This window comes from Sebastes fasciatus, chromosome 11 (assembly GCF_043250625.1).
Source record: "Sebastes fasciatus isolate fSebFas1 chromosome 11, fSebFas1.pri, whole genome shotgun sequence".
In the NCBI taxonomy this organism is placed as follows: domain Eukaryota; kingdom Metazoa; phylum Chordata; class Actinopteri; order Perciformes; family Sebastidae; genus Sebastes; species Sebastes fasciatus.
Window position 1 is genome coordinate 24311052 of NC_133805.1, and position 23998 is coordinate 24335049.

The window sequence follows — 23998 nt, forward strand, 5'->3', positions numbered from 1 at the left end:
CTCCATGTGCGTTTACTGTTTGCGCGGATGGGTTTCCATTGTAGTTGATAGAAAGCTTGGTGCGTCGCATACCGGCGCAAAAGGGAGCCCTCGGCGATCGTATCAAACACCAACAGCCGTGACAAAGCATCGTTATTTCACGCTCTAGGAATGAGAACTGGCTGTCTCATTATAATATACAGCCCCCCATCTGAGTATCTCCACCCACAGCTTGAGAACTACGTTTACAGAGGTGCACCATATTTTTTTTCTCACATTATTATCCTGGATATTTTATGTTATTTTTTCTCTCTACAGGCCACTTTGCATTCTTTGAGCCCTCTAACAGAGAAAAAATAGCACGACTGGAGAGTGAGACGATGGCGGCAGTAGACCGAGCATGCCTGGAGATCTGGCACTACGCCCAAGGGTGGTCATCGTTTGGTGAGTACAGCCTTTTCTGCTGTTTCAGTAAGCATTGATTTGGTAATTTTAAGGTCACCATTGTTAAAAACTATAACTAAAGTTATATTTGATAATTTACTGTAAATGCTTTTAAAACTATAACCTAGACACAACAATGTTCTCTTTTTCAACCACATTTTGGTTTAACTTAGATGTCTTGACGTTTCAACTTGCAAATCTCCAAATTAAACTACTTTACAGGAATGTCTAGATAAGCAATAAATATGACATATGGAGTTGATTTAAAAATACATACAGAAAATGTATTTTAAAACCCTAAAAGAGAAAACTGCTCAAAATACAGTTTGCATATTTAACTCGGTGTAAACATCATACGTATAGTACTTTCAGACAGTGTGGAATAAAATTATTTTCCCAACTTCAAAGCTACTAAAAGAGACAAAAAGGAGGGAGTTGTATGTTAAGGGTTTAATGCTTACTGGGGTGTGAGAACCAGCGGAGCTCTATTGCTATTAACTTTACTACAGCACACACTGTATATTACACACAGCACAGTACATATACACATGCAAACAGGGCCTACAAACAAAATGTTGTAAATACCAGTAAGAGGTCTTATCAATGAGAGGGCTTCTGGTTTTGTAATGGTGCTCTGATGTGAAGGCCTCATTACAGATCTAATTGTCCAACATAGATTATGAATCCTCAGCTTTGTGTCTCATTGAATAATCGAGAAGAAGAAATATTCTCAATAAACATATATTTTGGTATTTTGATGATGAACATTGGTGCTTCCAGGCCCCTCGTCCATAACACTGACGGTGTTTGTGAATGAGACTGCTGGACTGCGTCCTGTGTGGACTACAAATGGATTTACGAATAGAACGTGGATCCAAGACAGGGTGGATTACAATGCATCAGGGCCTCACCAGGCAAGGCGAAATGAATCATTTCATAATAGATCCTGATAAAGTTTATTGAGAAAAAAAATAAATCACTGCACATTTCTGAATCGTCCTTCTTCACAGATGATTTTACAAGCCAATTGTTCCAGCTCAACTTGCGGAAGCTTTGCTCTGGACGACGTCCACATCATCAGAGGCAGGTTTTGTGATGACATCATCCCAACCACCACTCCAAACCCCGCCACCACTACCACCACCGCTCCTGCCTCCGCCATGGACTGCACTTTTGAACAAGGTGACTCTGGAGGTCGTGAATCGTCTCATATCGTTGTATCATAAAGTATCACGGTCAACATTTAAGTCACTCAATAACTGAATAAACAAATGGAAGTTGTGAGCAGTTTTAGTTACAGTTGCCTAATTCAGACTCCATAAATAACTTAACACTGTATCTGTTAATGTGAGCTTTATTTCTCAATTTTTTTGTGTTTGCATACTTTGAAATAAATATTCAATTTTTCCCATTACTTAGTATTTTTAACAATTAACACACTATCTTGTAAAACAGGTCTCTGTAGTTGGGTCCAGGAGGTCAGTGATGACTTGAACTGGACTCTCAGTAGTGGACTTCAAGTGGACCAGCCCTGGGATGGACCTCAGTATGATCATACTGATGGAAATAATCAAGGTATTGACTATTGACAAAAACATAAGCACCAACACTCAGAGTATTTAATTAACACTGGAAATAAACTTAGAATAGAGGCCTAGTAAGGAACCTGACCTGAAAAGAAGTCTGTGTGACCATTGTACTGTATGTACGCAGTGTTTTTGTCCAAGGTAAAAACATTGATACTGTAGATACAGAAAACATCACCAGAAAATTAATCAAAATTAATTAATTGATTAACTGTTTCAGTCATTTTTCAAGGAAAAATGGGGGGAAAAAACATGCTGATTTCATCTCCTCAAATGTGAGGATTTTTCATTCATTAATTAATTAATCATAATTGAATATCTTTGTGTTTTTGACAGTTTGTAGATAATACGAGTGATATGAAGACATCATTTCTCAGAACCATCCTTTGGTTCTGAGAAAATGTGATAGACATTTTCACAATTTTCTAACATTTTATAGACGGAAATGATTCATATTGAAATCAAAATAATATTCAAGTTATTTGCAGCCTGATACATTATCACTTTTTATGTCTCCACGCCGGCAACAGCATTATGTTTTTCATCTGTCCGTCCATCCCATTCTAATGAACATAATATCTCAGGAACGCCTGCAGGGATTTCTTCAAATTTGGCACAAACAACCACTTGGACTCAAGGATGAACTGATTCAATTTTGGCACGTGGGTTTTGCCACTGCCCCGCCCTTTTAGGAGACTAGTGGCATGTCCTGAGTCTATTAACTCCAATGGGAGAAGTGAATGTGAACACAGATTATTACCGATTCTTTCACCCTGTAGTCACCAAAGTAAATATTAGACCCAGTTTTCACAAGCCACATATCTTCTGAACATTCTGATACAAAAATAAAAAATTTCAGATGGAGAAATCAGGAGAAAATTAACTTTGTTCGAGACCTTTCTATGTCTCAGCAACACTCGCTGACACCCTAGCTAACTATTTTTCGTAATGCTAAATATGGCTGGACTCTAAATTGCCCGTAGGTGTGAATGTGAGCGTGAATGGTTGTCTGTCTCTATGTGTCAGCCCTGTGATAGTCCGGCGCCCTGTCCAGGGTGTACCCGCCTTCGCCCAATGTCAGCTGGGATCAGCTCTAATATTAGCAAAAGAAATTATAAAGACATTATGTAAATATAACCCCATTTACTTTCATCCATCCACACGACGTTCACAACACTTCCAAACGAGGTGGGGAGATGGGGAGGGGGGCGAACACGCCATGACTGCGCCCACTTAGGAGACAGGAAGTGGTTACCATTTCAAACCATTTGTGGAGCTTATAATGCATCATTTTTGTTAAGGAGCATCTTTGCCATAACTCAAGAAATTCATGTGCTAATTATGACAATTTCCCCAAAAGGTCTAAGAGGATAAAGTGATGACATTTTAGACAGACATGGATGTAAACTGCAACTGCAAGGCTGTAATTCTGATTTGGCACATACTATAGATCTCAGTGTGTGTTTATTAAATAAGTAATGGGTCGAATGGCAGCACTGCCTTGTTAATTATTAAAACAACTCTGACCTAGTGCCGTGCTGTATTCAGTGTCTTCCCTCACAGCCCTCTCTGTGTTTTCTTTGTCCTCCAAGGTTTCTTCTTACTGTTGAATGGATCTGGATCTAAGGACGGTGAGAAAGCAGTCGTCTCTGTTCCCGTCACAGACCTCACATCACATATCTGTGTTGGATTCTGGTACTCCATGCTCGGGCCTTCAGTGTCCAGCCTGGACCTGCTGGTTCAGACCGTATGTATCCTAGTTAGTACTACTTCAAACCTTCTGTTACAGACGTCATTCCTTCTGAGCTATAATGAACCGCTTTGTTCTAGAAATCCTCAGAACTGTTAGTCTGGACTCGCCAAGGGACCCAGAATCCAGGGTGGATTAACGCACAAGTAACCGTCAGCATCAACAATACAACACGGGTATAACTCAACCACATATTCTCGTTCGCACTAAAGACCAAACAATGCTGGATGTTTTTAGGGCTGATGTCGATATTTGAGAGTTTAAAAAAATCAGCACATGCAGTTCATTTATTTCATTTTATTTATTATGATCCCCATTAGTTTCACCAAGACAGAATACAGAAACAAGAAGCAGTTTTACAGAAACACAAATATGCACACACACCAACACTTTTACATTTAATATAAAAACCCATACATTGTCTTTTTTGTATTAAAATGCTGTTCGTCCACAGGTGATGTTCGCTGGCCGTAGAAACACCAACAGTCAAGGATTCATTGCCATTGATGACATTACTGTGAGGGAGGGGGCCTGCAGTTATCAGAGTACGTAAACACAGGTCACCATCGCTTGATGTTCACAGGAAGTGAAAACATACAGAGATTATTACAATTTTGCCCTTTTTTACATCATTTTAGATGAGTGTGGGTTTGATTCCAGCTGGTGCGGCTTTGAGAACGCCGTCAATCATAAGGGTCGCTGGGTTCGCATAAGAGGCACAAAACATCAGGTGGATCACACCTATGGAACGGAAAATGGTGAGTAGAATTTTAGATTTAAAAAATAATCCAACCGGAAAACTCAGTCCAGTGTTGCCAACTCTTTTCCAATAAAAGTAGCTAGCAGCACTAGCTCCAAAAGTCCCTAAATCTAGAGAGAAAGTCGGCTAGTCGGCAACACTGACAGTCCGTCCGTTCAGGTCTCCCTGCAAAGCCACTCCCCCAAAATTATCATTATGAACGTAAACAATGAACGTGGCTATTGTTAGTACTCACAGCTGTAAAACTAGCAGTTTGTGGAAGACTCTGGTGAAGCGCAATGAATGCAAATATCTCAGTTAAAGCAGAATCTACAGTGAGCTTAATTATCTAAAACATCCGTCATGCTGTAACTGGATGTTTGGTTTGAAACAGCTCTAACTCGATCTTTGTTGTAGGTTTCTACATGACTGTGATGACCTCAAACTCTACACAGACTGAAGAAGCTCAGCTGCTCACACCTGAGATCACCTCATCTAAAGAGATATGTGTACGCTTCTGGTGAGTCCAGTGCTGCCATCACACGCATTTATACTCTGTTGTCTAATGCAGATGTTCATGTTTGTGTATCTACTGTATTTGTTCAGGTACTGGATACCCGCAGGGCCTTCTAACATCCTTGGCATGCATGTGCTGCGGAGCGGGGAGCCGGGTGATACACTTTGGCAGCGATCTGGAGTGCCCTCTTCAGGCTGGGAGGTGGCAGAGGTCACTGTGTCCTCCCCAGCAAACTTCCACGTAAGCTGGTTTTTACAGTGATCCCTTTCCTCTCACTATCTGCTAATCAAACTCTTTCACAGTGAGACATTAAACTGTATTTTATTTTTCACTCATTCCTGTAAGTCTGCCTCCTAAAACAGTTCATGCCTCTCACCAGGTGGTGTTTAAGGCAGCCCATGTGCCAGGCACCAACTCTACAGTGAAGTTAGATGATATTTCTGTGAGGGACGGGGCTTGCAGTCCTCCAGGCAGCTGTGACTTTGACTCCGGACAGTGCACCTGGGTCAACATCCCCAAAGAGGATGGACATGACTGGGTGCTGGCTAGTGGAGGCTTCCAGGGTCCACCGACAGACCACACCACTCAGACCCCAGATGGTACGACCTTTAATGTACCTCAATATAATAAAATAAACATGCAACTGAAGTAGAAATCGCATCTCCACCCAGAGATCCCACTAATAAAGGAGAATATTCCCAGTATATATTACTGAGCCCCAGTAAAATGATCTTTCAAGTAGGACTGTCAATCAATTAAAATATTTAATCATCGCGATTAATCACAAATTAATCACACTTTTTTTATCAGTTCTAAATGTACCTTAAACGGAGATTTATCTTATGAACATGGGAGTGGGTAAATATGCTGCTTTATGCGAATATATGTATATATTTATTATCGTAAATAAATTAACAACACAAAACAATGACAAATATTGTCCAGAAACCCTCACAGGTACTGCATCTAGCATAAAAATATATATGCTGAAATCATAACATGACAAACTGCAGCCCAACAGGCAACAACAGCTGTCAGTGTGTCAGTGTGCTGACTTGACTATGACTTTCCCCAAAACTGCATGTGATTCAGAGGTCAGAGGTCAAGGTACTCTTTTGAAAATGGCCATGCCAGTTTTTCCTCACCAAAATTTAGCGCAAGTTTGGAGCATTATTTAACCTCCTTCTTGACAAGCTAGTATGACATGGTACCAATGGATTCCTTAGGTTTTGTAGTTTCACATAATACCAGTATCTCCACTCTAGCTTTAAAATAGCCCGCTACAACCTTCAGAAGATCGGTTGCGTAAATGCGGTTTGCAGACATTTGTGGCCGGTGTTAAAACAAATTTGCTTTAAAACGTTATTATTGCATTAACCTCGACAGCCCTACTTTCAAGACAAGCTAACTAACGCAAAAGTCTTTATATCAAATTAACAATATCTCAGGAGTAAATGTAGCAGCATTTGAAAATGTCACAAGCCTCAAGAAATGATTAAACATAAAGTTAGCTGACTAATTCGCTCAATATCTGGCAATAACTGTTGCAATCTATGATTAATATGAGCCACTGCAGCTGCTGTTTTCTGTTACTTATTGACTTCTCTTTTTACCCCTGACTTATGTCCTGTTGCTGACATTACCTCCTCCCTGCCCTACAAGCAATTTCCTTATGTCGGTTCTACAAAAGAAACTTGAAACTGAGAAAGCTTCGAAATCATTAGAAATGATCATCTTTCTCTAACTAACAATGATCCTGCTGCACTCACAGTTTGAATAGTTGAAACAGCCAAAATTAGCAGCACTGAGAAGCATTCACGGCTGATAGTTTGCACTGAAAATAAGACATGTGTGCATCGAGTTTACACATTTAAAAGATTGATCAATGACGATGCAATAATCAAGTAATGATTGAAAAAAAAAATCTGTTTTTGCTCTATTCTTATGTTACTTTTATTCATATTTTTGCATTCAGGTTGGTTCTTGTTGAGCTCATCACTGCACCAGAACCACAGCAGCGTAGCGCAGGTGTTGTCAGAATGGATCCAACTGAGAGACACCACCTCCTGTCTCACCTTATGGTACCATATGGACAGCAGGTCAGCAAAAGCAAATGACAAACCACCAGCCTTTTCACACCATACAGTATGCAACAATGCGTAGGATGCACTTTATCCTGTTTAGTTTCCTCTTTGACTTCCTCATAAAGTGTGCACAAATGTCATTTAGACATGAATCACCTGCCTCCTCCACTTTGTGCAAGACTAAGAATACTCTGTGGCAGAGTTTACTCTTTACACAGATCTGTGTGTGAGTTGTCAACTCTTCAACAACCTGAAAATAAGATCCATGTAAAATATATTAAGGCAAAGTAGCCCAAATGAAACAAGGAATAGTTCAGTTTTTTCATTGGCTTTGGCTCAATTCTTGAATGAGAATTATTCTTTTCAAAACAATAAGTTCAAATCTCTGAACAGTTAGTTTGTTGTTCACGACAGATTTCAATTTCATTCAATGAAATGTTGCGTTTTGGCACGTGTGCAAAAGAGTGAGTACAATTGTCCACATGAAGGCAATCCAGGCACTCCAAAATATTAGAACAAGTAGCAACGAGGAAGGAAATATTAAGAAGCCTTTATTAGAGTGGATAAATCATTAAAGAAGCCAACAGGTTTCGACCACTGTAGGTCTTCGCAAGTGCATTTATTCCTGGAGACCTACAGTCGTAGAAACATGTTGGCTTGTTAATGATTTTGCCACTATAATAGGAGCTTTTTAATATTTCCTCCTCATTGCTACTTGTTTGTACATATGGGGCGGCTGTGGCTGAGAGGTAAAGCGGGTCGTTCACCAATCGGAAGATTCACATGATGACAAAACATCTTTTCATTTTGGGGCCATTTACTGACACAATAACTAGATTTTGAAGCATGAATGAAGTGGTTTGGCTGAGTTACTACCTTTTGCAGACATGCAATAGAGATGTGATGTCCCATCAAACAGTTGTGACTATTGCATTTACAGTTAAGAGCATGTTAAGAGAAAAACTGTTATAAATTAGCGTCTATGTTTACAATAGTTTCAAGGATTTCTCTTTTTTAGTACTGATAGAACTACAAAGTATTTTGCAAAGGTACTAAATAAACACCTTTTGGTTAAACTAAGTTGACTGAAGCTGTTCTCATATCACATAAAAACATGACATTTGTCTGTTGTTTCAGTGACTCTGGGATGTTGAAGGTCTTCATGCGTTCGGGGCTATCGGAGGAGGATCTGATGTTCAGCAGTAACAGCAGCAGACGCCGCTGGACCAGCTTCTCTCAGTCTGTAGAGACGAGCAAACCGTTCCAGGTAATCCAAAAGAGGCTCAGTGGTAGAAATAATAATAATAAGAGAAAGAATGGATGATATTCACTGATTCCCTCAACATGCTCAGCTGCTGATTGAAGCAGAGTCTAACAGCAGAGGATTTATTGCCATCGATGACATCAGTGTCACACCAGGCCATTGTCAAGGTACTGATATTGTTTTTTATTTTTATAGTTTATTTATTACTGAAATATGTTTGATGTAGGGCTGTCAATCGATTTAAATATTTAAGCGTGATTAATCGCATGATTGTTCATAGATAATTGTGATTGATCGCAAATTAATCACACATTTTTTATCTGTTCAAAATGTACCTTAAAGGGAGAGTTGTCATGTATTTGATACTCTTATCAACATGGTAGTGGGCAAATATGCTTCTTTATGCAAATGCATGTACATATTTAATACAAAATCAATTACCAACACAGAACCATGACAAATATTGTCCAGAAACCCTCACAGGTACTGCATTTAGCATAAAAAATATGCTCAAATCATAACATGACAAACTGCAGCCCAACAGGCAACAACAGCTGTCAGTGTGTCAGTGTGCTGACTTGACTATGACTTGCCCCAAAGCTGCATGTGATTATCATAAAGTGGGCATGTCTGTAAAAGGGAAACTCGTGGGTACCCATAGAACCCATTTTCAATCACATATCTCGAGGTTAGAGGTCAAGGGACCCCTTTGAAAATGACCATGCCAGTTTTTCCTCGCAAAAATTTAGCGTAAGTTTGGAGCTTTATTTAACCTCCTTGTTGATAAGCTAGTATGACGTGGTTGGTACCAAAGGATTTCTTAGGTTTACTAGTGTCATATGGTGTCAGTATCTTCACTCTAGCTTTAAAACGTACCTAAAAGTTTCGTTAATGTGTTAAAGAAATGACTGCCGTTAAAACAAATTTGTGCTAACACGTTATTATTGCATTAACTTTGACAGCCCTAGTTTGATGCCAAATAAATGAAACTGTTTTCTTTTTTTTATAGTAAATGAAACAAGTTTGGAATTTGTGGGTTGCTCATTTGAAAATGGCACATGTGGCTGGGAGGACATCAGTGTTGGCCCGTGTCAGTGGATGAGAGGAAGGAATGGTACTGGGAGCACTGGACCCTCTGTGGACAATACAGAGGGCACTGAACTGGGTAAGGCCACACACCCACTACACTAACCCCTCTTATACTGCCTTTAGGTTATCCGCATCTGGATCAAGTCTTGAGACCAGTAACGGCAATGAAAGGCAAAGAGGTTACCAAAATAATTGTTGATGCTCCACTGGAATCAAATCAATACACAAGCAAACATAATCTGTGTACAAGTCTGGCCTTCCATTCATAGAATTATGAACCCTTACCCTTCATACCCTGTAGTTACAAACTCCAAAGACGGAAGCAGCAACATCTTTTAGCTGTTTTTGACCATACATTTTTGATCATAAAAAGATGTTCTGGGTATAATAGTTACAAGTTTGTTCCATGGGTAAAGGAAGCTGAATATATGCTGAATAAGCTGAATATGTTTCCCCTTTTTTCTATGTATGGTAGCAGTGTTGGTTGTAGTTTTAACCACAGTTTCTACATCCACATCCTTGTTTTGTTCAGGCTTGGATTCCTTGAACATGAAATCTATACTTTTGAGATTTATTACTGAAATGTGCTGTTTGGTCAACCTCTGAAACTGGTATCAAAAAGGGGAAATCAATGCCTCCCTGGCAAAAATACATAATCAGTCCCACAGAACAAGAAAAACAGCATCAAAAACATCTTGTCACTGCCTGCATTGCATACTAAGCACTGAAAATTAAGGAGGTTTATTCCACGGCTTTGTTGAATACCCGATTTGGCATTTTACGGTCTGTTATTTCTTCATAGCAGACCGTTGCTATGTATAACAGACCGTTGCTATGGACGCAGTTCTGATGTCGGACTCTAGAGGACCGTTTTTGTGTCAAATTATTGATTTCTTAAGTAAGTAGCCGTGTAATAAGCGGGATAATGTACAGGGCGATGCAAGACCCCTCCGCTTTGCGTCAGGATGCCGCATCCCCCTGTCAGGGTTTATTTCACAACAATGATCCCTTAGTTATTTATGGTTATGTTATGTTAAGCTGAAAAACTGTGAAAGACAATCCTCCAGTCACTCCCCAATTCTTACCTTGCACAGCAGCTGAATTTTCGTGATATCACAAGATCAGAAAATTCATCTTGTCACGCTTCAAGTAATGAGTTTGTGTCCGGCAAGCCAGATCACGGACCAATCAGTGTCCTGTGAGGAGCTACTGGCAGCTAAGGGCGTGGCTTAGGTGTGTGTGAGACGCGGCAACACGGAGAGGCGACTTCTAAACAACAATGGCGGCACCTGGAGAGGTTAGCGTAGCTGCAGTAGCATCATTTATATCAGAACTGGAGAGTATTTTTTCATTAAAAGAAGAGCAAAGAACGGCACTGGAGGCTTTTCTCGATGGAAAAGATGTTTTCGCTCTTCTCCTGACTGACTTCGGCAAGAGTTTGATTGACGGATGGTTCATCCAATCACCTGCCGAGTGTTTTTTTCAAGATATAGCACCTTGCCTTTTTCAAAACAGTTTCCAAACGGCTTCTCAGATGGTTCTGTGTAACAAACCATCTGGCGGGTCACATAATCAATTCTCCACCATCGTACTACAACCTCCTGCCACCGCATTTCCACTCTGTCAAATTGCTTCACTATTTCTACTGCCATAGCTTTACACTGCTGACTGTGTATAGACAGAATAAAGGGTAATGCTTTGGGTTCGTATCTGTTTATTCCAGGTTGGTACATGGCTGTGGAGCCTGACCGCGGAGATCAAATGAGCCCTGCTGCCGTGCAAAGTCCCATCATGAAACAAGCCAGCGCCACCTGCACACTACACTTCTACTACAACATGTATGGAGGGGGTAGGTTGTGCAAGTGTATGTGCGCCGACATTAAAATCACATGTTCTTGCTCTCTTCATATGTGAGTCTTCATGCAGTCTTTAACTCTGTACATTGTTACAGACGCAGAAGAGCTGAATGTGCTGCTAAAGGAGGACTCCAGGACCACCGCACTGTGGTGGCTCTATGGTAACCATGACGATTTGTGGCATCACGGTGAGGTAACAGTTGGTCGAATCCCTCAGGACTTCACCATCCTGTTTGAAGCCTCTAGGACCTTCATGTGGCCTGGACACATCGCCATTGATGACATAGATTTCACCAACTGCACCCTTCCTGGTAGGCTACCTGCTCTACCTGCACACTGAGTTTATTTCAGCTGGCCCATTTTTTCAAGCTCATGAAATATTTTTGTTTTCTTCTCAGAGCCTCAATCCTCGTGTCCAGAGAATATGTTCATGTGCAACAACAGTGTGTGTGTGGAGCACAACCGAGTGTGTGACTTCAGCGATGACTGTGGGGACAGGTCCGATGAGAATAACTGTGGTGAGATATCACACATGTTGAAGGGATGAATATGTTCGAAATACTGAATGCACTGGTAAATTCATACACAAACAGTCATACAGGCACTCCCTGTGTACTTCCCCTTGTCCTGAACATTGTTTCATAATTTCCGTTAAAAGATTTATAAGTGAAGTACATTTTGATATTGAGTAAGATAAATTAATATTTAGACTTATAAGCATTAATACGACCATTGTACATCAAAAAAGGAGGGGAGGTCCTAATATTAGGAGAAAAAACTCGAAAATTTACGAGATTAAAGTTGCAAATTCTCTGAGATTAAGGTCATAAATTTATGAGAAAAACTTTTTTAATTTTTAGTATCATTTGTATGATTTCAGTCAGTAAAAATCGAATAGTATGTGATCTGAATTTATGTTGTGCAAGTTTGTGTGACTTTTTTGAAATGTATTACACATTCATAGAGCTGCAACAATTAGTCAATTAATCGATGGACAGAAAATCTATTGGAAGCTTGGAAGTTTTTATAATCATTTTAGTAATTTGTCAAGCAAAAAATGACAAACATCTATTGGTCCCAGCTTCTCAAGTGTGATAATTAGCTGCTTTTACTTGTGTTACATTAGAGTAAATTGAACATCTTTAGGTTTTGGACTGTAGGTCGGACATAACAAGACAATTAAAGACGGTATCTTGGGCTCTGGGAAATTGCGATTGGCATTTTCCACTGTTTTCTGATGTTTTACAGAGCGACCAAGTAATCAATTAATCCATTACTTGCAGCCCTATACATTCACAGGTTGATGTTCTTGAGTAGCAGTTTATAACTAGTCTACCTCTCGCTCCCTTTTTACCTGATGACAATAACAATGCAGAGCAACAAGGTGTTGTGGAGCGCTGCAGCTTTGAACAAGGCCTGTGTTTCTGGGCGGGAAGTGATGTGGACACAGCTGGAGCTGAGTGGACGTATCACAAAGGACAGGAAGTCTGGCCCAATCACGGGCCTCCCAGAGATCACACCCAGAACTCCGCTGCAGGTATTAGACTCTCTGAGCTGCTTGGCATTGAGATAATCCTCATGATTCTCTGAATAACTCGCTAGATGATTAATGTCCTTTAATTCAGTTTCCTCTGTAATCAGCTATACTTGAGCTTTTCATTGTATTGTTTAATTTCATTGCACAGGTCACTATGTCATCCCTGGCACTCACCTGGTTGAGAAGGGCCAGACGTCAGAGATTCTCTCCAACACTTTACTACCCAGCTCCAACTGCAGTGTGAGTATACACAGGTGCATGTAGCATATACCATTTTTAAGTCCTCTTACGAAAGAGATGACTGAATGTGGGTGACATCCTGACAAGATGACAAAAATGTATATGTAGTAATAAACTTTATAGAAGCAATTTAGTAGCAAGTCTAACTAAGACTGCTAACATTTGCTAATTACCACTAAACCATAGACTGTATAAGAAGTGGACGTAGTCACCGTGACGTCCCCCATTGGTTTGTGGACTGCCATTTTGAAGCCTTGAGTTTTGCATTTTGGCCGTCGCCATCTTGGTTTTTTGCAACCAGGAGTGATTCGAGAGGGTTGAGCTAAGTACAACCGAACGCTGAATAAGACATTTTTAAGTGACCGAAAAGGTTATTATTAACTTCATTAACTGAAAACACACTGTGAAAGGGTTAAAGTTGTAAAACGAAATGATGGACAACTCCCAGACCGGACAACGTTGTGGTAGCGACCTGTCAATCACAAGGTAGCCACGCCCTAAAGCATCCCCTGCTTTATGGACTATGGTCTCTAAATGGGACCATAATGTACTAAATGAACATCATGCTGTATTGAAGAAGACTTGAAACTAGCGATTGAGACCATAAATTCATGTTTACAATGTTTACTGAGGTAATAAATCAAGTGAGAAGTAGGCTCATTTTCTCATAGACTTCTATACAATCAGACTTCTTTTTGCAACCAGAGGAGTCGCCCCCTGCTGGCTATTAGAAAGAATGCAGGTTTAAGGCACTTCCGCATTTGCTTCACTTCTCAGGCCCAGAGGTTACTCACTACACTAAACACAAAGTACAGCTGAGGCTGAGGGGATTGTCATAGGTTTTACAGGTTTTTGGTCCTAAACCAAAGTGTTGGATTTCAACTTTTAAGCCTGATAATGGTGCTAAATGAAAAGCTTGTGTGTGTGTGTGTGTGTGTGTGTGTGTGTGTGTGTGTGTGTGTGTGTGTGTGTGTGTGTGTGTGTGTGTAGCTGCTTTTATTATCTATCTCTTGCTAATCTCTGATCTACAGTACATCATTAACCACCCGTGCAGGTTGATCACAGTTCATAAGACTGTTCAGCTTATAAAGATAAAAGCGATCGATTCTTGTTTTTAAAGCACATCATGACCTTCTTTTCTGTACATCCCTTCACTGTGATGACTCTTATTGTATCCATGTAGGTGAGATTCTTCTACTTCAGCCTGGATGATGCTTCAGCCACACTGACGGCCCAGTCCAGGACGCTGCGGTCTGGTAGTGACGACGGCGTGTTATGGGTCAGGGAAAACTCACAGAGCTACAGCTGGCAGAGAGCAGAGGTCACGTTCTCCTCCTCAGTCAATAGCAAGGTCAGTGAGGACACAGACAGTTCATTACATGACAGATGAGAGCTTCAGTTCTGTGTTTTGTGTTGTTAATTGATCTCCAATAATAAATATATACATGTATTTGCATAAAGCAGCATATTTGTCCACTCCCATGTTGATAACACTATTAAATACTTGACAAATCTCCCTTTAAGGTACATTTTGAACTGATACAAAATGTGTAGTTAATTTGCGATGAACCGTGATTAATCATTGACAATCCTCATCATCATCATTAATTGCGATAAAATATTTTAATCGATTGACAGCCCTAGTAAATAAGCAACTGTTTGCTAACAAATGTCCCCAATTGGCCAAAATAAGCAATTAATGCATGTTTAAATACATCCATATGAGGGCTGCCCCCGATAAGTCGAATAATCTGTCGTTTTGGTCTTAGTCCACTAAGATTTCATTAGTCGATAAGTTACTTTTTATGCTTTTTTCATGCCGAATGACTTATTTCCAATAAATGTATGAGCACATCTCTGTTAAACCCAAGATTTAAAGTGGTGCTTTTGTGCGATTCTTTGTGGAGAAACTCAGTTTTACAGATCTGTGTTGATTAAATCAACTAATTATTACGATTTACCGACATAATGTATGAGTGTTAGTCGACTAAGAATTTCTTTGGTTGAGGAGATTCCTAATCAATATCAATGGCTTTGATAGTTATAGAAAGCAGTTTTAGCTTTTGGTACGAAACTGAACAATTGGACAAAATCATTATAAAAAATTTGGCCTTGACTTTACTTTGAGACTTTGTTTATTGCAGGTTTTGTCATCATTAAAATAGAAGTAAAAAGCAGCACCAAGGTCAGAATGCTGTTTTTTATGATTGTCTCCTTCTCAGTTTGTCTTCAGATATGAGCGAGGTGATGGTCGCAGAGGGCTGGTTGCGCTGGACGACATCTCTTTCTCCGGGGAGTGTCTATTTGACCCTGACAACAGCAAACTGCCTGATCCGACATCTGCCCCACCCACATCCTCTAACACACCCACTTCTCCAGCCACACCCTCAGCCTCAACTGCACCAACCCTCCCCTGTCAGGTAAACTACTAGACATAATAAGCTCATGCCTGCCAAAATAAATTCTGTGAAACATAAAGTAATCCATAAAACATGTGAAAATAATCCAGAGCTGCTGTTCTCTTTCTTTGGTGTTGCAGGATCATGAGTTTTTCTGTTGGCGGTCAGCTGGAGAAGTGTGTATTCTGGCAGCTTTACAGTGTGATTATCATCCGGACTGCCCCCAGGGGGAGGACGAAGATGGCTGCGGTGAGCTGCTTGTTGCATTGACTGAAAAATGCTTCTTCCATTTTGTCAGCAGCACACAATGACTTACAATAACAATTACAAGGAAAAAATAAATATTTAATCTTTGTACAATAAATTATCTAAATGCCTAACCTTAACCATCTCGCAAGAGTTTCCCCCTATTTGCTGGTTCCCTTGTAGACACGACCCATTTAAAGAAAAATAATTGTCCTGGTTTACTCACAGTAAGGTCTACTTACTCTACCACAAGACCAATTTATTTAAATGTAATACTTACATCATATTAGCAAAAGACTTTTCTTTTTCTCTGTTGCACAAAATGTCACAAAAAGCAGATTTAAAAAAAAATAAAAAATTGTATAAACGTGATTCATGAACTAATATTCACCTCCCTTTTTCCAGCTGTATTATTCACACATTGCCTTAAACTTTCAGGTCGGTGCACATTTGAGAGTGACCAGTGCCGATGGACTGACACCAGTGATGGACAGAGTCGGTGGCAGAGACAGAAAGCCAGTAACAACACCGAGCCGCCCTCTGATCACACTACAGACACAGGTGACTTTAGTGGCTTACTGACTGATTGAATAGTTTATTCATTTTAATGGACCCGCAGGGCCAGAAAACACGGGATAACATGTCAGATGACATGGCCTGGAAGTCATCATAACTAGAGTCAGCATGTTTAAGAGTCAACTCAGGATGTTTTCCCTCGTTCTCAGGCTACTACATGAGGGTGAATTTCAGTCAGGGGTCCACACAGAGTGAAGCCCGACTCCAGAGTCCCCCACTCGCCCCTTCATCCCTCTACTGCCAGATACTGTAAGTGATAAACACAACATTAATCTCTCTCATTATCATCCCTAATGTCTGTTAAACATTTGTTTTGATACAGAGTTGAATATTTTAAAGTATGAATTGCTCAATACTCCAAACCGCCCGCGTCTTTCTACCACGCAACTCTCTTCCCAATCCAACACTCTCCCCTTCTTCCTTCCTTGTTTCCTAAACGCAGGTTTCACTTCCACATCAGTGCAGAGAGTGCTGGGTCACTCAGAGTGCTTATGCAGCAAGCTGAGGGGAGTGAAGCAATCCTGTGGTCACGCAGTCACAACACTGTCTCCCATTGGACGCCAGAGCATCTTCCTCTAGGCCTGCACCAGCAGCCACATAAGGTACGTGCTTGTGTATCCACTGAACAGTTGAGCCGTTAAGTTTGAATCCTAATGACGAGTGAGATATTAAAGAAAAACTATTAAATGAATGAAGAGGCTTCCATACAGGGCATGAGGGTGCAGGGTTTGATGACTACGAAAATGATGTGAATCATTTAATTAGGATATGACCTTCACTATCACCACATCTCAATCCAATTCAATAGTGAGGCGAAGGGTCCGGTGGCGGTGGACCCCATGGGACCTTATTTCGGAAAAAATATGTACGGAAGTCAACGACGAGAGACAAATATTTTTTTCATCCCGTTTGAATTGCACCTTGATTCACACATATAATGTTTGTCAATTTAAAACATAATTTTGCAAGTCAAGAAAGTCGCAGAGTGTCGTAGTATCATTTAGTTTTGTATGAAACCGCTCAGTGAACAAATAATTTTTTCCAAAATAAGGTTTCACGGGGGTCCACCGGAAGGGGAGGGACCGTCACGTTAGAGAGGTGTTGATTCAGCTTTATGATCATTTTGGCCGCTACAGTGATAGTTCTGTTGAATTATACCGTGTCATACTGAGAAGTGTTCGTCTTATTTTGCCAACCTCATTTATATCAGTAAGGATAGACTGAATATTAGAAACACCACTCAGTGTAACGCAATGCAATTCAAGAGCAAACTGCAGCCTCCGCAGTGACCATAAAGTTGATCCAACACTTCTGTAAAAAAGTATTTATTGCAGGATTGTTGTATTAGACTGCATTAGTTTTAGCTAGGTGTACCTAATAAACTTGCCATTGAATGTACATCCAAATGTACAGTATTTTTAATATATTACTGTCACAGCCTGGCTCATAAGGCCATGGCAATGAGCGAGATGCTTAATTTTCAAAGGTTAAACAAAGCATTTTATTAAGAAAAAATAGGTAAATAAAGTAGATAACAAAACAGAAAAGGAGTATGGAATGTGAATATCAGTAGTGTCAATGGTTTAGGGTGTGCATGTGGGTGAGGATGGTGTGTAAATGTTGGAAACTGCGTTGCATTTTCAAAAATATGTCCATGTGCAGGGCGTTTGAAGTGCAATGCAATGTTTCCTTTGTCGTTGAGGAAACTAATTCGTCAAAAGCATGAATGTAATCATTTCTATTCTCAGGTTTGGTTCAGCAGCATGAATAAAGTGACTCAGACGGACACTATTGCTGGAGATCACATTGTTGCTGTGGATGACATCTCTTTTATAAATTGTGAAAAGTCCTACCGACCACCAGGTGAATGCGGTTTCCATCAACATTACATGTGAATTTATTGGACATGAGGAGTAGTGGTGTGCTTCATAACTTTTTTAAAAGTCTACATGAGAGAGCATTGGGGAAGAAAGTTGGCTAATTTTTAAATGATGTTTCCCTCCTCAGCTCTGTCTGCCTGCGGCTGTTCGTTTGAATATGGTCTGTGTGTTTGGGTTCAGGGGGCTGAAGATGAGTTGGACTGGCTCAGCAGGTCTGGTCCCACTGAGACCCCCAACACCGGACCTGCAGGAGACCACACTACCGGCAAAGGTCACTTTTATTCCAGACCATCTTTAGACTAGCAGTTAACTAAATAGTGTTGTGCTCTTATGAATTACATTTAGCACAGAAAGCACATTATTGCCTGTGTTGAGAATTGTTTTTTTCTTTAAAGCAAACTTTTGTAACTTTCACTGTGGCCTCAAGCGACCATTACTGGAAAATGACACAAGAAGAGTGGAGTCAAAAAGGCAGAAAACTGACTCAATAACGTTAGTTACACAAACGTACTGGTCGTCCCAGACCAAGTAAGGAGTTGGTAGTAAAACCCCTGAGCGTATTTAACAGTGGAACATTTTATTTCTTATTAAGGCTGTAAATCGATTACAATATTTAATCATGATTAATCGCAAATGAATCACACATTTTTTTATATGTTCAAAATGAACATTAAAGGAGATTTATAAAAATGTTAACACTCTTATCAACATAGGAGTGGGCAAATATGCTGCTTTTTGCAAATGTATGTATATATTTATTATTGGAAATCAATTAACGACACAAAACAATGACAAATATTGTCCAGAAACCCTCACAGGTACTGCATTTAGCGTAAAAAATATGCTCAAATCATTACATGGCAAACTCAAGCCCAACAGGCAACAACAGCTGCGTGTCAGTGTGCTGACTGTGACTTTCCCCAAACTGCGTGTGATTATCATAAAGTGGGCATGTCTGTAAAGGGGAGACTCGTGGGTACCCATAGAACCCGTTTTCATTCAGATAGGCTATCTTGAGGTCAAGGGACCCCTTTGAATATGGCCATGCCAGTTTTTCCTCACCAAAATCGAGCGTAGGTTTGGAGCGTTATTTAACCTCCTTCGCAACAATCTAGTACGCCATAGTTGGTACCAATGGATTTCTTTGGATTTCTAATTTCATATGATGCCAGTATCTTCACTAAAACTGAGCCCACTACAACCTAAAAACTGCAAGTTGCGTTAATGAAATTAGTGGTTAAAACGAATTTGCGTTAATGCGTTATCATCACATTAACTTTGACAGCCCTATTTCTTATGAATTAAACTTTTTATTTGTGAGTGGGAGTTAATTAAATGTCTCCTTTTAAATTATTAATGATAAGGTGGTTCCCAACCTGATGGCAGGGGCTCCCCAAATGGTCACAAGATGAATCTAAGGGATCATAAGATGATTACCAGGGTTAGAAACAGGAAAAAAATATAATTCTACCACCCAAATTCTACTTTTTTTAAGCCTTTTCTCTAATCTTTTCTTTTGTGTTCAAATGAAAATCATTCTTTGCAAGTATGCATTTCTTTGTGTTAAGTTGTCAAAAGCCAGAAAGGTTTAGAACACCTGTTTATGTTGTTTCACAGGGAAATACCTTTACATCAAGAGTTCCAGACCAAGTGTTAAGGGAAATACGGCCCAACTGAAGTCTTTGCTGGTGCCGCCTGCTGGTGAAAAAGGATACTGTTTCACATTTTGGTACCACATGTTCGGAGCTACCACCGGCTCCTTGAGGGTGCTTCTACAAACTGCAGATCCCTTGAAGAAAACATTGGTAAAAACATGCATGAAATTAGTAGTTTTCTTGGTTTGCTGTATGTTTTAACGAGCATAGAGATAACATAGGTCAGAGAAGGACACTTTTTTTTACTTCCCTTTACTACAATTTAAGAAAAACGGCTGTGTGGTTGATTGAGAAATATTTGTGATTGCTCCCACTGGGTATTCTCTCTGTTATTATACTTTTCACACAGTTGTGAAATGCTGATTGCACAATAACATTAATGCATTGTATATAGAGTGCAAGCTGCACAGTTTCAGTGCATACCACGGTGTTGCAAAAACCTCCTCACATCCTCATTGTGACGAGTGAATCAGCCTCCTGTCTTTCCTGTAGGTGTGGCAAAAATCAGGCAATCAAGGGGACGAGTGGCTGCTGGTGCAGAGCCATGTGACCTCGCAGAAAGTCCACCAAGTGATTCTGGAGGCTTCAGTGGGGGGAGAGGCCGGAGACATAGCCATCGATGACATCTCCCTCATCAGTGGACCATGTCCTGCCACTGGTAATAAGACTGGAGCTGAAGAAAATCACAGAAAAAAACATTTGAAGGAACAATGTGTAACATTTAGGGGGATCTATCATATAAATAATTATGTTTTCTTTAGTGTATTATCACCTGAAAATAAGAATCATTGTGTTTTCGTTACCTTAGAATGAGCCGTTTATATCTACATACAGAGCGGCTCCTCTTCACGGAGCCGGCCGCCATGTTTCTACAGTAGCCCAGAATGGACAATCAAACCAAACACTGGCTCTAGATAGGGCCATTAGAATTTTCATGTTTTCGTGTCGGCCATCGTAGTTCTCCTACACCAGCCCGTTTGCATGAAAAGGCGTAGGAATGACACGCTAATGCGCAAGGCATTTAGCGTGCAATAAGAACGCCTTTCTTGCGTTTGGCGTGTCATTTGTACGCCATAAAGTCTGTACTGACTGCGATGTAAATGCATCTGCGTGAATATGCATTGCTCAGAGCTAGTGACGTAGAGTAAGAAGCGAGAAAGACCGCTAATGGCGAGCGAGTGGGGAGGTGGATGGATTCAACAAAACACAGGACTCTCAACCAGGACACCTGTGTTCGAGACTGGTGTTTTGTTTTGTAAGTTACATTAGTGACGTTTGTCACGTGATTTTTAGTGACGTTTGTGACGTGTTTTCCGTACGTATTTTACTTAGCTTACATACTTATTTTAAACCCAACAATGACATTTTACCCAAACCTAACTAAGTGGTTTTGTTGCCTAAACCTAACTGCAGACGTTACCGTAGTTTTTGTTGCGTGGCATGCAAAAAGCTTAAAATGCGTCCTCAGGACTTGCGGAATGTCCTTGTAATGTCGCTCTATTTATACGCCTTCCCATGAGATTGGGTTGCCTACAAGCTTTGCACAGATCCTACACACTGCACCTTTAATATGTTAGTTCAGTTGACTAGGCTAATTTTCTACTGAGTTGTTCATTTTAAAGTGATTTAGTATGTAACCATTTTGCAAGTAAAAGACTGAGTAGAATAACTAGAAAAGAGGCAGTCAAGACACGTTGTAAAAAAACATTGTCTCTCCCCAGTGACTCACATTCACTCAACCATATCTTCCTCCTTTAGTTGCTTTAATAGGCTTCACAATGTGGGGAGAAATAGATGTTAATAATGTTGCCCACTTTTCTTCCTTACCTCTCGTTCATTTTGTTTTTGTCGGCACATATATGTGATCTAATCTTGGGCGATAGGGATGTCTTGATACAGTTTGTCCTACATTTAACGGATAAGTCTGGATATATTCTAGATTCTTCCTTTTGTCAACAATCCCATAAAAAGTCCAAAACAAACAATTCATTGATCCTCTTAACAAGTATTGTCTGTGTATTGAAAACCTGATGTGCTTTATTCCTCTGTGCCACTGAGCTCCATTGTTGTCCAAAAACTATTAAAGGTGCAGTGTGTCGGATCTGGCGCCATCTAGTGGTGAGGTTGCAGAATGTATTCAACCGAATGACAACCCAAATATTAACATACAAAGTATACATCTAAACAAGGATTAGGAATCATAAGTCAAAGACCTTTTAAATCACAAATATGTATGCATCGAGGGCTTTCAGGGTCCGCAAAGAAAACAGGAAAACAAAGTCACAAATGAAAGAGAGATTTTTTGAAGCACTGTCACTAACCTCTTGTTTAGTCCTTGTTTAACATCCCACTTAGACTGAGTCCCATACACAGTGTTTGAGCAATACTGAGTGCTAAACTTTGAGTTGCCGTTTTTATTCTTTGCACAATGTATGCATATAATGAATGACAATGATATGAATGATTTTATAATGCTTCCCAAACATTACCCTGTAGATGTGTGTGACTTCGAGGAGGGGAGCTGTAACTGGCAGCAGCAGACCACCGATGACTTTGACTGGGTCCGACAGTCGGGCTCCACCTACAACCCCAACACTGGGCCAGACAACGACCACACCACCAACACACCCACAGGACATTACTATTACCTGCCCTCCTCTGCTGCCGACCGCGCCGACCAGAAGGCTAAAATGTCTTCACCACTGTACCCTGCAGGTGAGACAGTGACAAGACATACAAGCTAAAATCAACATTATGATTTGGTTCTTCTCTTGTTTTCCCACAAGATAGTACAATTAAATTGAGAATAAGCCCTCAGCAGCCACTTTTTTTTGGTATATCTGTTTTATCTACTCCTCTACATTCTGAGTCACATCGAGACAGGACCAAAACATTCAGTTGAATGTCTTCATAAAGAAGACATCCGACATTTGAATGCGTTGTGATTGTAGGGTTGAACCCTAGGATGTATATGATCTCCTCTCACTGCCAACAACAAACGGACCTTTTGGTTTATTTCATTAACAGTGTATTCATTAATTTCATTAAAGTTTTTGCTGATGTTTTTCTTCAGTGGTCAGAGTTTGTGACCCGGCAGCCATGTTGAGATCAGTTGAGGAAATACCGAGCACCGCCCAGCAGCTGGAGCACAGCAGCTGGAGCACAGCAGCTGGAGCACAGCAGCTGGAGCACAGCAGCTGGAGCACAGCCAATAGGAACGCTCTCTCTCTGAAATGACCTGTGATTGGCCAAAGTCTCCCGTCATGGGATAGATTTTTTTAAAGCCGGAAAACAGAGCCATGAGGAGGTGCAGAAGTCTAGTTTTCTCTCAGAACATTTTAATTACAATATGCTGAAAGGTTATTAAGACGTTTTTGCCCAACGATGCCAAAAACGTTCTGCCTACTGCAGGTTTAATCAACTAATCATTTCAGCTTCAATTGTATATACTGTTGGGTAGTTAAATCTTAAACAAAGCATCATGTTTAGAAGCTTTCATATGTTTTCTATGTAAAATTTGTAAAGTAACTCCATCTGTCCAATAAACACAGTGGAAAAAGTACAATATTCTGAGATGTAGTTGAGTAGAAGTATAAAGTAGCATAAAATGGAAATACTCAAGTAAAGTACAAGTACTTCAAATTCCAAAAAAGTTACATTCCACCACTGCTTTTCTCTACAATAAAACACTAATATGTGCACATCTAAGCTGTCAAACGTTTACAGGGGTAAAAGGTGTGTGTGTCATCTGATCTGGTTTTCCTTCCTCTGGCGCTTCAGGTAAAGGAGCTTGTGTGCAGCTGTGGTACCACATGTATGGCAAAGGAATGGGGACCTTGAACGTTTACCAGCAGAGTGAAGAAGGGGAGCAAGCTCTGGTTTTCTCTCAGACTGGAGACCAGGGCCGGCTGTGGAGGTTCGCTCAGGCGTTACTTCTGCCCCGGGTGCAGCCTTACAGGGTGAGTCACAAAGATCTGCCCACAACAGTCTGGTAATAATACAGTTAAGAGTCATTTTGGGGGCATTCACTCAATTTTGAGCCATGTGTACTTTACTTAAGTATATATATATAGTATATATATATATATATATATATACTATATATATATTACTTTTACTTGATACTTTTTCCTCATAATAATTAAAACTTTATCCGA

At 40.3% G+C, this 23998-nt stretch overlaps 1 protein-coding gene across 1 annotated transcript in view; it reads left to right on the forward strand.

Moving 5' to 3' along the window:
* LOC141777468 (MAM and LDL-receptor class A domain-containing protein 1) overlaps positions 1–23998 on the forward strand; it is a 39898-nt gene that overhangs the window by 9495 nt on the left and 6405 nt on the right. The window contains exons 13-44 of the mRNA XM_074651731.1: positions 298–423; positions 1204–1337; positions 1434–1605; positions 1879–1998; positions 3602–3756; positions 3840–3935; positions 4214–4304; positions 4398–4517; positions 4916–5018; positions 5105–5255; positions 5395–5614; positions 6991–7114; positions 8237–8366; positions 8452–8530; positions 9373–9528; positions 11176–11301; positions 11404–11619; positions 11707–11826; positions 12684–12845; positions 12994–13085; positions 14269–14436; positions 15308–15505; positions 15625–15733; positions 16169–16291; positions 16456–16555; positions 16749–16908; positions 18055–18169; positions 18314–18457; positions 19804–19991; positions 20334–20499; positions 22338–22556; positions 23622–23800. Of these exons, the coding sequence (XP_074507832.1) occupies positions 298–423; positions 1204–1337; positions 1434–1605; positions 1879–1998; positions 3602–3756; positions 3840–3935; positions 4214–4304; positions 4398–4517; positions 4916–5018; positions 5105–5255; positions 5395–5614; positions 6991–7114; positions 8237–8366; positions 8452–8530; positions 9373–9528; positions 11176–11301; positions 11404–11619; positions 11707–11826; positions 12684–12845; positions 12994–13085; positions 14269–14436; positions 15308–15505; positions 15625–15733; positions 16169–16291; positions 16456–16555; positions 16749–16908; positions 18055–18169; positions 18314–18457; positions 19804–19991; positions 20334–20499; positions 22338–22556; positions 23622–23800 (4562 nt within the window). The remainder of the gene's footprint in view (positions 1–297; positions 424–1203; positions 1338–1433; positions 1606–1878; positions 1999–3601; positions 3757–3839; positions 3936–4213; positions 4305–4397; positions 4518–4915; positions 5019–5104; positions 5256–5394; positions 5615–6990; positions 7115–8236; positions 8367–8451; positions 8531–9372; positions 9529–11175; positions 11302–11403; positions 11620–11706; positions 11827–12683; positions 12846–12993; positions 13086–14268; positions 14437–15307; positions 15506–15624; positions 15734–16168; positions 16292–16455; positions 16556–16748; positions 16909–18054; positions 18170–18313; positions 18458–19803; positions 19992–20333; positions 20500–22337; positions 22557–23621; positions 23801–23998) is intronic.